The sequence below is a fragment of the Orcinus orca genome, chromosome 13, assembly GCF_937001465.1.
Source record: "Orcinus orca chromosome 13, mOrcOrc1.1, whole genome shotgun sequence".
Lineage (NCBI taxonomy): Eukaryota > Metazoa > Chordata > Mammalia > Artiodactyla > Delphinidae > Orcinus > Orcinus orca.
In genome coordinates, this window is record NC_064571.1 from 1003374 (window position 1) to 1013951 (window position 10578).

At 47.3% G+C, this 10578-nt stretch overlaps 1 protein-coding gene across 1 annotated transcript; it reads right to left on the reverse strand.

Annotated features, from left to right (window-relative positions):
- Positions 1–1086: 1086 nt before the first annotated feature.
- LOC101274689 (sulfotransferase 1C4) lies at positions 1087–9821 on the reverse strand. The gene is made up of 7 exons (XM_033401666.2): positions 9245–9821; positions 6447–6572; positions 5639–5736; positions 5230–5356; positions 4918–5012; positions 2058–2238; positions 1087–1202 (listed from the first exon to the last, which is right to left on the reverse strand). The coding sequence occupies exons 1-7, from the start codon at positions 9396–9398 to the stop codon at positions 1087–1089; spliced, it is 897 nt and encodes a 298-aa protein (XP_033257557.1). The 5' UTR covers positions 9399–9821.
- Positions 9822–10578: the final 757 nt, after the last annotated feature.

Here is a 10578-nt window from a genome sequence, read left to right on the forward strand (position 1 = left end):
TATGCTAAGTGTAAAGGACTGCAGAAGAGCAGCAACCCTTCAGGTTGCAGTATCTGTAGGAAGATGGGAGACCTGTGCTGGTTATTGGACTTGTTGTCTATGTTTTGGATGGGTAGGAAGGAAGGAAAGGAAATGTCAGGAGGAGGCAGGGTGAAAGTGAAACTATCATCTGGGAACCTGTGAGATGCGCTCGGGCCCAGCGTGGGGACTTGTCGCTGAGGCAAGGAGGGTGACTGGCAGAATGAAATCTAGCTGGAAGGTGGTTTGGAAGGTCAGTCAACTGTGTCATATGGTTGTAGCTGCCTTTGAATTGAAGGCTAAAAAGCTTGGGATTTATCTTCTAGGCAGCAAACATTCAGAATCATTGAAGGATTCTGAGCTAAAGAGAAATATAATGAGTCTTGTTGTGGGAAAACAAGCTTGGCTGATGTATGATGAACAGAGAAATGAGTTAGGTAGCTTATAGGCAAGAGGGAGAGGCTTCTGAACCAGGGGGATGGCTGTAGCGATGAGACTTCCTGGAAGTAAAACCAACGGATGTTGCTGATGGATTAGAGCAGGATTGCAGAGGCGCTGGAGGGAGGGAGGTTAAGGTGGGAGGCCAGGATGGATTGCGGCGCGGCTGGCCTGGGGGCGCGGGCCCCATTAAATGTAGAGGCTGCGGTGAGAGGCTGGGGTGGGTGCTCTGGAGTGACTTAGAAACAGAGTCACCTGATGGTTACTTGGCTACCAAGAAATTGCTAGAAGTAACTGTTTACACATTTTAGTGCTGCATTTAAAAATTGGCTTGAACTTAATCTGTAAATTTTAGTGTGTTTTTGTGTGATGACTGAAGCATTTTTAATACGTTAACAAGCGTATGATCTGTGGAAAATTGACATGTGATGATAATTAGCAATGACGCCATGGTTTTCACGCTGCTACCCTGCCCACCCTCCACTTTGCCCTGACCTCTGATAGCCCTGTCACTTTTTTTAGGGTGAACAAAAGCAAACACAAGGAGCACTAGTGTGACCGCCTGAATCCAGTGTCACATGGTCGGGGTAATCAGCTTTCACACTGATGGACTCTGGTTCTTTTTCTTCCTTACAAGAATCGGATGTGGGAAGTTAGAGTGGTGTCAGCCATCTTCCTCTTGTGATCTTCATCAAATCTCTCGTTCTGGGCCACAGTGAAGTGATTCTTCCAATCTCCCACAGCCCCTGAAACAGATGTGGGGTGGTGGGTGTCAGTACCGTGGGGGGATTTGGATTTCTCTGTTCTCCCGTTTCTGTGTGAGGATTTCTACTCCCCGTCAGGGAGCGACAGAGTCAGGCAAACATTTCTCTGGCTGGCCTGGCAGTGTCTCCTCCTGGAAGGGGGAGGAATCGCCTGTCTGGCTTGTGGGTCGGGAGGTGACACGGCCGCGTGAACAGCAGGTCTGAGGAGCTCTCTTGTCCTTCCCTCCTGCCCGTCGCAGCACGCTCGGTGCTTGTGCCTGTGGCTGGCGTCCTGCAGGTAGAAGGGCCTGCTTCTTGAAGGACTCAACGTGCGGTTTTGAGAAAGGAGGGAAGGGAAAGAAGATTCCCCTCCAGTTCTCCACGTGCAATCCCTGTTACCTTTCCCAGACTGCTTTTTCTACATAGTACTTACTGGCAACTATTATCCTGAGTTTTCGTGTGTTTTGGTCACTGCTGTGGACATTGCCCAGAACAGTGTCTGGCACATGGTAGCCACTCCAGTCAGTAAGTATGTTGGAGTGAATGGACCTCTCTGAAGCTTAAAGCCCTCCGGAAAGTGGATTCTTGGCTCCATCTGACTTAATTCTGTATGTTTTCACCTTATCAGCCAGAACTCCAGAAGGAAGGTGAGGATAAAGGGTTGGACTTAGACACCAAACCTCACTCTCCAGTTGTGGCTGAACACTTTCATTTCATCTGTGGTTTCTTAAATTATTTTTTCCCCAGAACCATTTATTATTGATCTTATTTTTCTTATCTATAGAAAAGAAACTCCCCAAAGACTCTGAAATATTGGACAATTCCTTTAAGATTATGGTGAAAAGGAAACATAAAAACCTTTTCTCATGAATGGAGAAATAGAATGGTTCATGAATGGAGCTGGAATCGACGTGTAGTTTGCCATCGGGTTCTGCTTCATGACGTCAAATGAACTGTAATGGACAATTGTATCCAGAACTTTATCATCTAGGCTCTTTCCAATAAATTCTGCCAGCTTCAGAATTTCATGCTTTGGGTTCTATGATCAGAGTCAAAAGAAAAGACTTGATATAAGATAATTTATATCAATAAATAATAGTTTCAAAAGACTGTTGGAATGAATTAATGCTAGTAATCAGTAACATGTCATGAATTAAAATTTTAAAAAATCGTGTCTCACAAGTGCTCAGCTTTTCAGATGTGACTCACTTTGATGTGGTGACTGTATCAACTGGAGTCATTACGCTCTTCTTGTTCTAACATGGAAGCGTCAACTGAGCGTGTTGGTGAGACACTCACCACACAGTGACATGCAGTGCATGGGGCACGTGCCACAGAGGGATGTGTCCAGAATTAGGCCCAAATGTCCTGCTCTAGCCCGTCCAGCTAAATGCCCCACGGGGACAGCCACTGGACTGATGCTGCGAGCAGGTGTTGCAGCAGCGTTGGGGACCTGGCCACAGAGGCCCGTCTCCTGCTTCTCATGTGGACAGAAGTGGCCCCAGACTTTCCCAGTGGTGCTGGTGAGGGGGGCACGAGGGTGGGAGGGACTTCTTTGCACCCAAGAGTCCCCGTGGCAGTAGCTGCAGTGCCCAGCTGGTCCGGGTGCTTCGGTGTCTCTGAGAAGGTTTCAGCCCCATTGTCGCCACTGTTTCCTCCTCAGAGGGACGCAGCCCAGGGGCGCTGTGGTGTGGGAAGGCCCCTGTGTCCGGGAGGAGTGGTGCGTTGCCAGTGGGAGCGTTTATCCCCGCCACTGTGTCTCCTGCTTTAAAATGGGCTCCCGCTTTGAAGCTTGGATGTCAAAAGTGCTTAATTTAGTTGGCCTCACACAGACTAGGAATCAGCAGGAGTGCTGAGAACTGTGCACTCTGAGTGACCACAGGCAGGTGACAGCCCAGAGCATGATCGCAGAAACATGTAAGAGGGCGCTGGGGACCCTGAGGTTAGACTGCCTATTTCGGTGAAGTCTCCTCCTGGCATTCATAATGCATTAGGATCTACCCCAGGGATCTATACACCGTTCCCAGGGACACATCCTCCTTTGGCACTGCTATGACGATATGTGGGCAAGCGTCACCTACATGGACTTTCCCTGGTCTTAGCTTTGTAGCATCTGATATCATGGCCCCTGTTTGTCACATCCAGTCATAAAAGAGCAAACCCTTCCTTATAACCCCTGCCATAATATTCCTTAGTTGAGTGTCTATATCTGGAATCCTGTGACGAGACAACTCTCTGAACTGCAGCAGTGCATATATGTATATGTGACCAGAGTCTCCTTTTGTATGCCCTCCTGTTGTTTAGTTTTTCGGTGCTCTCTTGTGGTGTCTCCACACTTTTGTACCAAGTAAACACAAGGGAGAGAATTTTATACTGATACCTATATGGGTTGTCCTGCTAGCCCTGGAATCATGGTTCTGAGAATCCTAGAAATGTAATCCTAGAAACTTACCTATTTAAAAAAACCATACAGAACAGATCAGTGTTTGCCAGAGGTGGGAGGTGAAGTGGGTGAAGGGGGTCAAAATGTTCAAAATTCCAGTTGTAAGATAAATAAGTCCTAGGATGTAGTGTACATCATGGTGACTATAATCACACTGTATTGTATAATTAATAACATTGTATCGTACAGTATAATAACACTGTGCCGAGAATAGATCTTAAAAGTTCTCACCACAAGAAAGAAAATTTTTGTCACTGTGTGTGGTGACAGATGTTGACTGATTAGGGAGATAATTTCTCAGTACATACAAATATCAAATCATTATCCTGTACACCTGAAACGAATATAATGTTACTTGTCAGTTGTATCTCAATAAAAAACATAGAAAAATGATGCTGTGTTTTTCACTCTTCAGATATTTTGTAGACACAGCTGGATAAAGCCCAGTAGTGATGGAACCTAAGAAAAATGCAGCTAAACTAATGTGCACAGGAATCCCCGATTAATCTTTTAAAACTGCACGTCTGACTTAGCAGGCCTGGCATGGGCTCTGAGAGGCCATGCAGCTGTCTGTGACGTACCTTTTGAGAACCAGTCTTTCTGTTATAAATTCTAGAACAGAGACTGTAATTCTGTATAGATCCCTGTATTCAGTGGAGTCACAGAAAGGACTGGGTAGATGACCATTTACAATATACTCTCATGACACCACCTCATTTAGTCGTTATAACAGCTCTTGGAGTGCATATTACTATCTCCTTTCTGCATGTAAGGAAACTAAATTCCTAGATGCTCAGCATCTTCACAAAGAATAATTGCCAGTAGGCAGTAAAGCCAGAACTGGGATTCAGGAATTTTGACTCTAAACCATTAGTGTTTCCCACTGCGCCATAATTTCTTAAACTGTTTGAAACTATGACGTTCCTCAAGTACTAATAAAAAAAAACCCAAATTATGCTAGATTTGTTTTCCCTTCTAAACGGAATTTAAAAGTCTACATACAAGGAGAGAAAAAGGCATCCCTCATTTTGCCATCCTCTGCCTATAAGGAAAAGGCGTCCCAGGGCCCAGAGCTCCAGGAAGCTCAGGTGAGACTGTGTGATACAGAAACTCATGATGTCCCAGGTGTTCTTTGATGCGTGGACAGCTGCAGCCGGTGAAATGTAGCGTCTTCTGTGCCCTGTTTCAATCTGTGAGTCCCTGATGGGGTCCGCACGTTATGACTGAAATATTTTCTGGTCAGAGGGGAACATGTGAGGCGGCCTTGCTCCTTACCCTCTTCATGTCCTCGTAGAAGAGGTAGAGGATGCGGTGCTGGTCCTTGGCATCCCACCATCCCTTCACGTGCTCGAACCAGGAGCCCCAACACACTGCAGGACGGGATCAGAAATAGGGCAGTGAGTCGCGGAAACCCAGCTGACAAGCACCCACCTGGGAGGAGAATCCTGAAGAGAGGGAGAAGGTCGCGCTGGTGATTCCCTCACTGTGAAGAAGGCAGAGCCCCTGCTGTTCTAAGGAAATGATGACTTCTCTGTAGAGTATCTGAGGATTTTGAGAAAGGATGGGAGCAAAGCTGAGTTCTCTCACCATCCCCAGCCAGAAAACTCTCAAAGTACTCTTCCCAGGTTCCTGGAGCAGGAAGCCCTTTATTCATCCTGTGGAAGTGGTAATAAGACACCATGCTGTCCTTGGGGTTTCTTGCTACATAGATTATCTGGGAGTAGAGGGAGGGAGGGAAGAAGCAAAACCAGGATTAGACCAACAGTTATGTTAGGGTGGGTATATTCCATACAGATGAATCTTTCCGATGCTGCATTCCTGTGATTTGGCTTTTGTGGGAGGTGGAAAGCATTCATATCAATTTGCATATTGATGATGTGACAAGGTGGACTCGTTTTTTTTTTTTTAACAAGCGAAGTGTTTTAAGAGGAAATGGATTGAGGACCAGTCTGAGGTCCTTCTAAGGGGTCAACTCTGAATTCCTTTGGCTCTTTACCTTACAGTTTTTCTCCAGGAAGGATGGTGGCAGCAAGTGGATGGGAAGGTGCGTCTTTAGGATCCGTGGTGAGGGCATTGCATTAGCTTGTTCCAAGCCTGTAAAATTAATTTTCAATGACTTCCCATTATTTTTCTCTATTTGCTTCAGAATCTTGCTGCTTTGTTATTACTACGTTAGGAACAGTTCCAGGCCGCCTGTAACTCTGTGGATCTCATCTGAGAGAATACTTGTAGCTCACGAATGGGTTTTTTGGGCTAGAGCAGTAGTTTTTGTTTTTGTTTTCGTTTTGCAGTACGCAGGCCTCTCACTGTTGTGGCCTCTCCCATTGCGGAGCACAGGCTCCGGACGCGCAGGCTCAGCGGCCATGGCTCACGGGCCCAGGCGCTCCGCAGCATGTTGGTTCCTCCCGGACCGGGGCACGAACCCGCGTCCCCTGCATCGGCAGGCGGACTCCCAACCACTGCGCCACCAGGGAAGCCCGGCTAGAGCAGTTTTTAACCATAACAATAAACCAAATAAAGAAGAACCTAAAAAATTCAAACCCTTCCACTATAAAATTATCTTACCTAGGCTCATCCTTGTGGAGTGAAGTTAATTTCTAATTGGAGAATCAAAACTTAACTTACTTTTGCATAAACAGTAACTTGATTAGAAAACGTCTGGAGTTAGAACGATGGTGAGAAAGATAGTCACGGAGTCCATCGACGGTTGTTTGAATGCCTAGAATTCTGAGAGGGCTACTGGATAGTAAAAATCCCTGGTGGGTGTCTAGGCCCGGGGTCAGGTGCAGCTGTGCCGTACTCACCAGATTCCATGCCCGGGATTTTCCACTCGATGAAGGGGAATCGCTCGTGAGTAGGTGCCCGCTGGCTTCTGTCAATATCACCCTCGTTTTGTATCAAGTCCACGATCTCCTGCGTCCAGGTTGTTCCTTATTCCCCAGGAAGATGAGGAAGCACAGGCTTTATCTACTGCAGTTCTTAGAATGTGACCAAACACTTGTTAGAGCAGCCGTGTGAACTTTAAAGCCAGCTTTATAATGGAATTCAGAAACCATCCTTCTTTGTTTATATCTTGTGTTATCATAATATGGTATGATATGGATTTTTATACAAAGACTCCAATTTGGAGTGGACATTAGATTCATAAATACATAGTTCTTTTTTTATTCTGTACAACCATTAATTAGGATTGTTATGCTATTGAGTTAGCTGCATAGTTCCTTAGAAAGGCAGAATGAGAGTCCTTCTCACCAGCCTGTGATGTGGAGAGTCATCATGGTGTGGTCTTCAGACTCTGTTTCCCAAGTGCGTAGCATGGGCTTGCTACACAGGAGGAGGCTCTTGTTATATGTTGGCCGAATGAATGAATGATTAGGGTTTAGTCTCCATTTTCACACTTTCCTTTATTTTACCTGAAAGGCTAAAAAGTGCATTCCCCAGGCTCCTTTGCTGCCGAGATTCTAAATGTCCTGAGATCTGATTTACATTCTGGGATTTGAGGGAAGGAGGTAGAGGTCTGATTGATAGAAGTTGTGCAGAGGCCACTCCGCATTTTGCTGCCTGGAACCTCGACCTAGAGGCTGCGCCCTCACTGCCCCCGCTGCCCCCGAGAAGGGCCTCTGTCTCCCAGCTCCGCTCAGCTCCTGCGGGCCGACCCATCCTGACCAGCGTGGGGCTGCCACCTGACCTTCGGCCTTGGCTGAAGACTACTGACCAGACACCTGACTGAGTCCGTGGCAGGAGGAGGCTGGGAGACTGAGCTCTGAGTCCTGGGTCTGGGCTGATCGACTCTGGTTACGAGACCCTTTCTCATGCTCCCAATTCAGCGCTTCTAGGTCTGCCAGGGGGCACAGCTTAGGAAACAAGAGAGCAGCTGCAGTTTACATCCTCGGTCAGTTAGCTTCTAATATTTTCTGACACCAACTCTTTCATTACAGGATCCAGGACCAATATTTCTTTAGCTATTGACTCAAAGGAAGTTCAAGTGTACTCGTTTTGTGTGTTTATTCTGCATTGACAGCCACGGGCTAACGCTGGGGCAGACTCCAGTGCGACTGGAGGTTCAGGGTCAGATCGTCCCCTAGCAGTCAGCGGTTCTGCAGTGTGTTTATCTCACCTCAGTCACAGAGCACTTATTATTCTGCCAAAAAGTTAGGTGTGAACCATTCCATGATCTGAGCTTGTTTCTTCCCTCTGATCAGTAGAGCCTTTATTAGCGCACAGGTTTTGAGTGATTGACTAAATATTACCTTAGCTGGCAAGTGCTTCACTTTTTGAGCGTGGTATTTGCATTGTACGGTCCTGCTTGCCCCTAACCCATGAAAACCCTAAATGAACCAAATCTTAATGCTCACATATGGCAGGTGGAGAAAAGATGAATGATTAAGCATTGTACTGAAATTATGGTAATAAATTAAGAGTTGTGGGTGAAATTAAGGCAGTGAGATGTGATCCCCACCAGTGGGTACTTTCAGAAATTCACATTTAGAAAATTTTAATTCTGAACAGACTCATGATGAGTAAGATCAGAAAATCAGGGCCGATATGAAACCGATGGACGGGTGAGTCTAAGGCCCCATCTACCTGTAGAGCCTTTTGTCAGATTGTTACAGATAAAGGCAAAGGGGGTGGAGCGTGTGTGCGTGTGTGTGTGTGTGTGTGTGTGTGCACATGTGTGTGAGCATGTAGCAGAAGTTATTGACGTGGAGCTTGACTTTGCAGAGAGCAGATGTCAGTGCAATTGGGGTATGAGTTGAATACTGTATTTTTGGTCTAACTGTAGATATACACAAATAACTGCAGAGAACTCTTTCTCTCTGCTCACCCCCGCATTTTTATGATGCAGTGGCTGAGCTCAAGTTTGTCTTGTTTCTTCAGTGACTTTGTTAAACTGACTATTGAAATAAGAAAGTAGGTTCACAACCTACCACCAGGGAGGGTGGAAATTAAGAGAGTATTTCTGGGACCCTGAGCTGGGAAACTTACAAGCTCAGCATTGCAGAGCCCAAGCCCCTCCTCTTCCCTAGATCAGGCAGGGGTCCCCTGTCTGGCTCTGCTATATGGGCCTGTGCTGGGAACAAATAAGGCAGCAAGTCTGGCCCCTTTGTTTTGGGCTGTTTGATTCACTCTCTTTCAGGGAAGTAAAAAAACAGGTACATCACAGAAAGAATTAAATTCTTAAGATGTGTAGGTCATTTTAATATTTTTTGTGTGGTTTCAGTTACTACCTGTGATTTGTCTTGGCAGTATCACTCTGCCCAGTAAACAGCTTTCCACTCAAATCCAGGTCGGTTTCTTTATTTCATTATTATTATTATTATTTTTTGTTGCGGCACGTGGGCCTCTCACTGTTGTGGCCTCTCCCGTTGCAGGGCACAGGCTCTGGACGCACAGGCTCAGCGGCCATGGCTCACGGGCCCAGCCACTCCGCGGCATGTGGGGTCTTCCCGGACCGGGGCACGAACCCGTGTCCCCTGCATCGGCAGGCAGACTCTCAACCACTGCGCCACCAGGGAAGCCCTCTTTATTTCATTATTGATGCATCTTTCCCGCTTCTCTTCCTAACCCTCCTCTGCGTCTCCCCCCCATCCCTCCCGCCTACCTGCTTTCGGGTAGGTGGAAATGAGCAGATCATCAGGCCTGGCTTGGAAGTTCCAGATCTGATCCCAGGTGTCACAGGTGGGCGTGGGCTGCAGAATCCCCTCCACGTAGTCCACAGCCAGGCGCTCCGTGCCGTCATATTTTAAATCCTCCATTTTGTTCAAGGCCAAGAGTGTTGGATATCAGATTTCTGCTCCAGGAAAGTGTTACTCTCAGTCAGCTCAGAGCTGCGTTCTTGGCATCGTACAGACAGGGCAGAGCTCAGACCTCAGGTCCTGCCTTGGGCTGGCAGTCGAGGGGGAGCCCATCCAGGGAGCTGGGACTCGTGTTTAGGACTTTGCACACAGCGCAAAGTCCTCAACAGCCCCAGCGGGGCTCTGATGTAGCCGCCGAGCCCTCGGCTCCTGGCTGCCGTTCAGGGTCCTGTGCGCATTCAGCCCTGCTCTTCTGTACCGTTAGCAAGAGTCAGTGCCACCTCACTTGTAGTTCTCCTCTGTGTCCACAAAATAATTCACAGATCTCCATTAATTGTTTCTTCTGGGAATTTTAAGCTAATTAAGAAGTTGCAGGGAATCTGCCCGCGGGATTACAGGTTGCAATGCAGAATGCCTACGCCGAAAGGCTGGAGGGAAGTTTCTGTGCTGCTAACAATGACAGCCTAGATTGAACCTCCCAGCACAGATGGCCGAAGGGGTCAGCATTGTTATTTTTAAGAGTAAAGTAAACGAGGCTCTAATAGCGAAGGTTCCCTTCCTGTCGTAGGCTGTTCAGTGTCTGTATCAGTCGGTGTCTGTTCACAGCTAATAAAACATGTTTGTCTTACTTGAAGCCAAGTGGATGCAAAAACTTGGGAGCTACAGAACACACACCCTCTGGCGTCCTCCTTCCTGGAGTTCACCTCCCAGCCTCGTGCCACATCCCCTGCAAGCCCCTTGTTTTCCTAAAAGCCTCGGTGCTTATTTAGCCTCCTTGTGCCTTTCCTTGGAATCATTCCTGGCTGCAGCGGAGTTTTTTTCCCTCCTATTTCCACCACAACCCTTCTCGGCTGACCACCTCGAAAACAAGACCAGACCTGCCCAGGTCTCCTGTTTCTCCTTGTGATATAATCGAGAGCACGTCTGGTCTTTGTCTCCGGTTCCCGATGCCGAGTTTCAAAAGCCCTTTTAAGTCCCTGAGTGATTGGAGCCTTTGGTTGTTCACCGGGAGTCCCTTTAGACCACACCTGAGTTGGTGCCAACGAGGTGACACCTGCTGGGCCCATAGACAGTTCCAGGGGAGGGGCCGCCACGGCAGAAGATCAAGCATGTGATCATGGGGTTGGGCCTTTCCATCCCA

Coding starts and splice junctions, on each gene's coding strand:
- LOC101274689 (XM_033401666.2), bottom strand. CDS start 9,398: ATGGAGGATTTAAAATATGACGGCACGGAGCGCCTGGCTGTGGACTAC. Junction 6,573..9,244: donor TTCCACCTACCCGAAAGCAG/GTAGGCGGGAGG, acceptor CTGGGGAATAAG/GAACAACCTGGACGCAGGAG. Junction 2,239..4,917: donor TCTACGAGGACATGAAGAGG/GTAAGGAGCAAG, acceptor CTCTGATCATAG/AACCCAAAGCATGAAATTCT.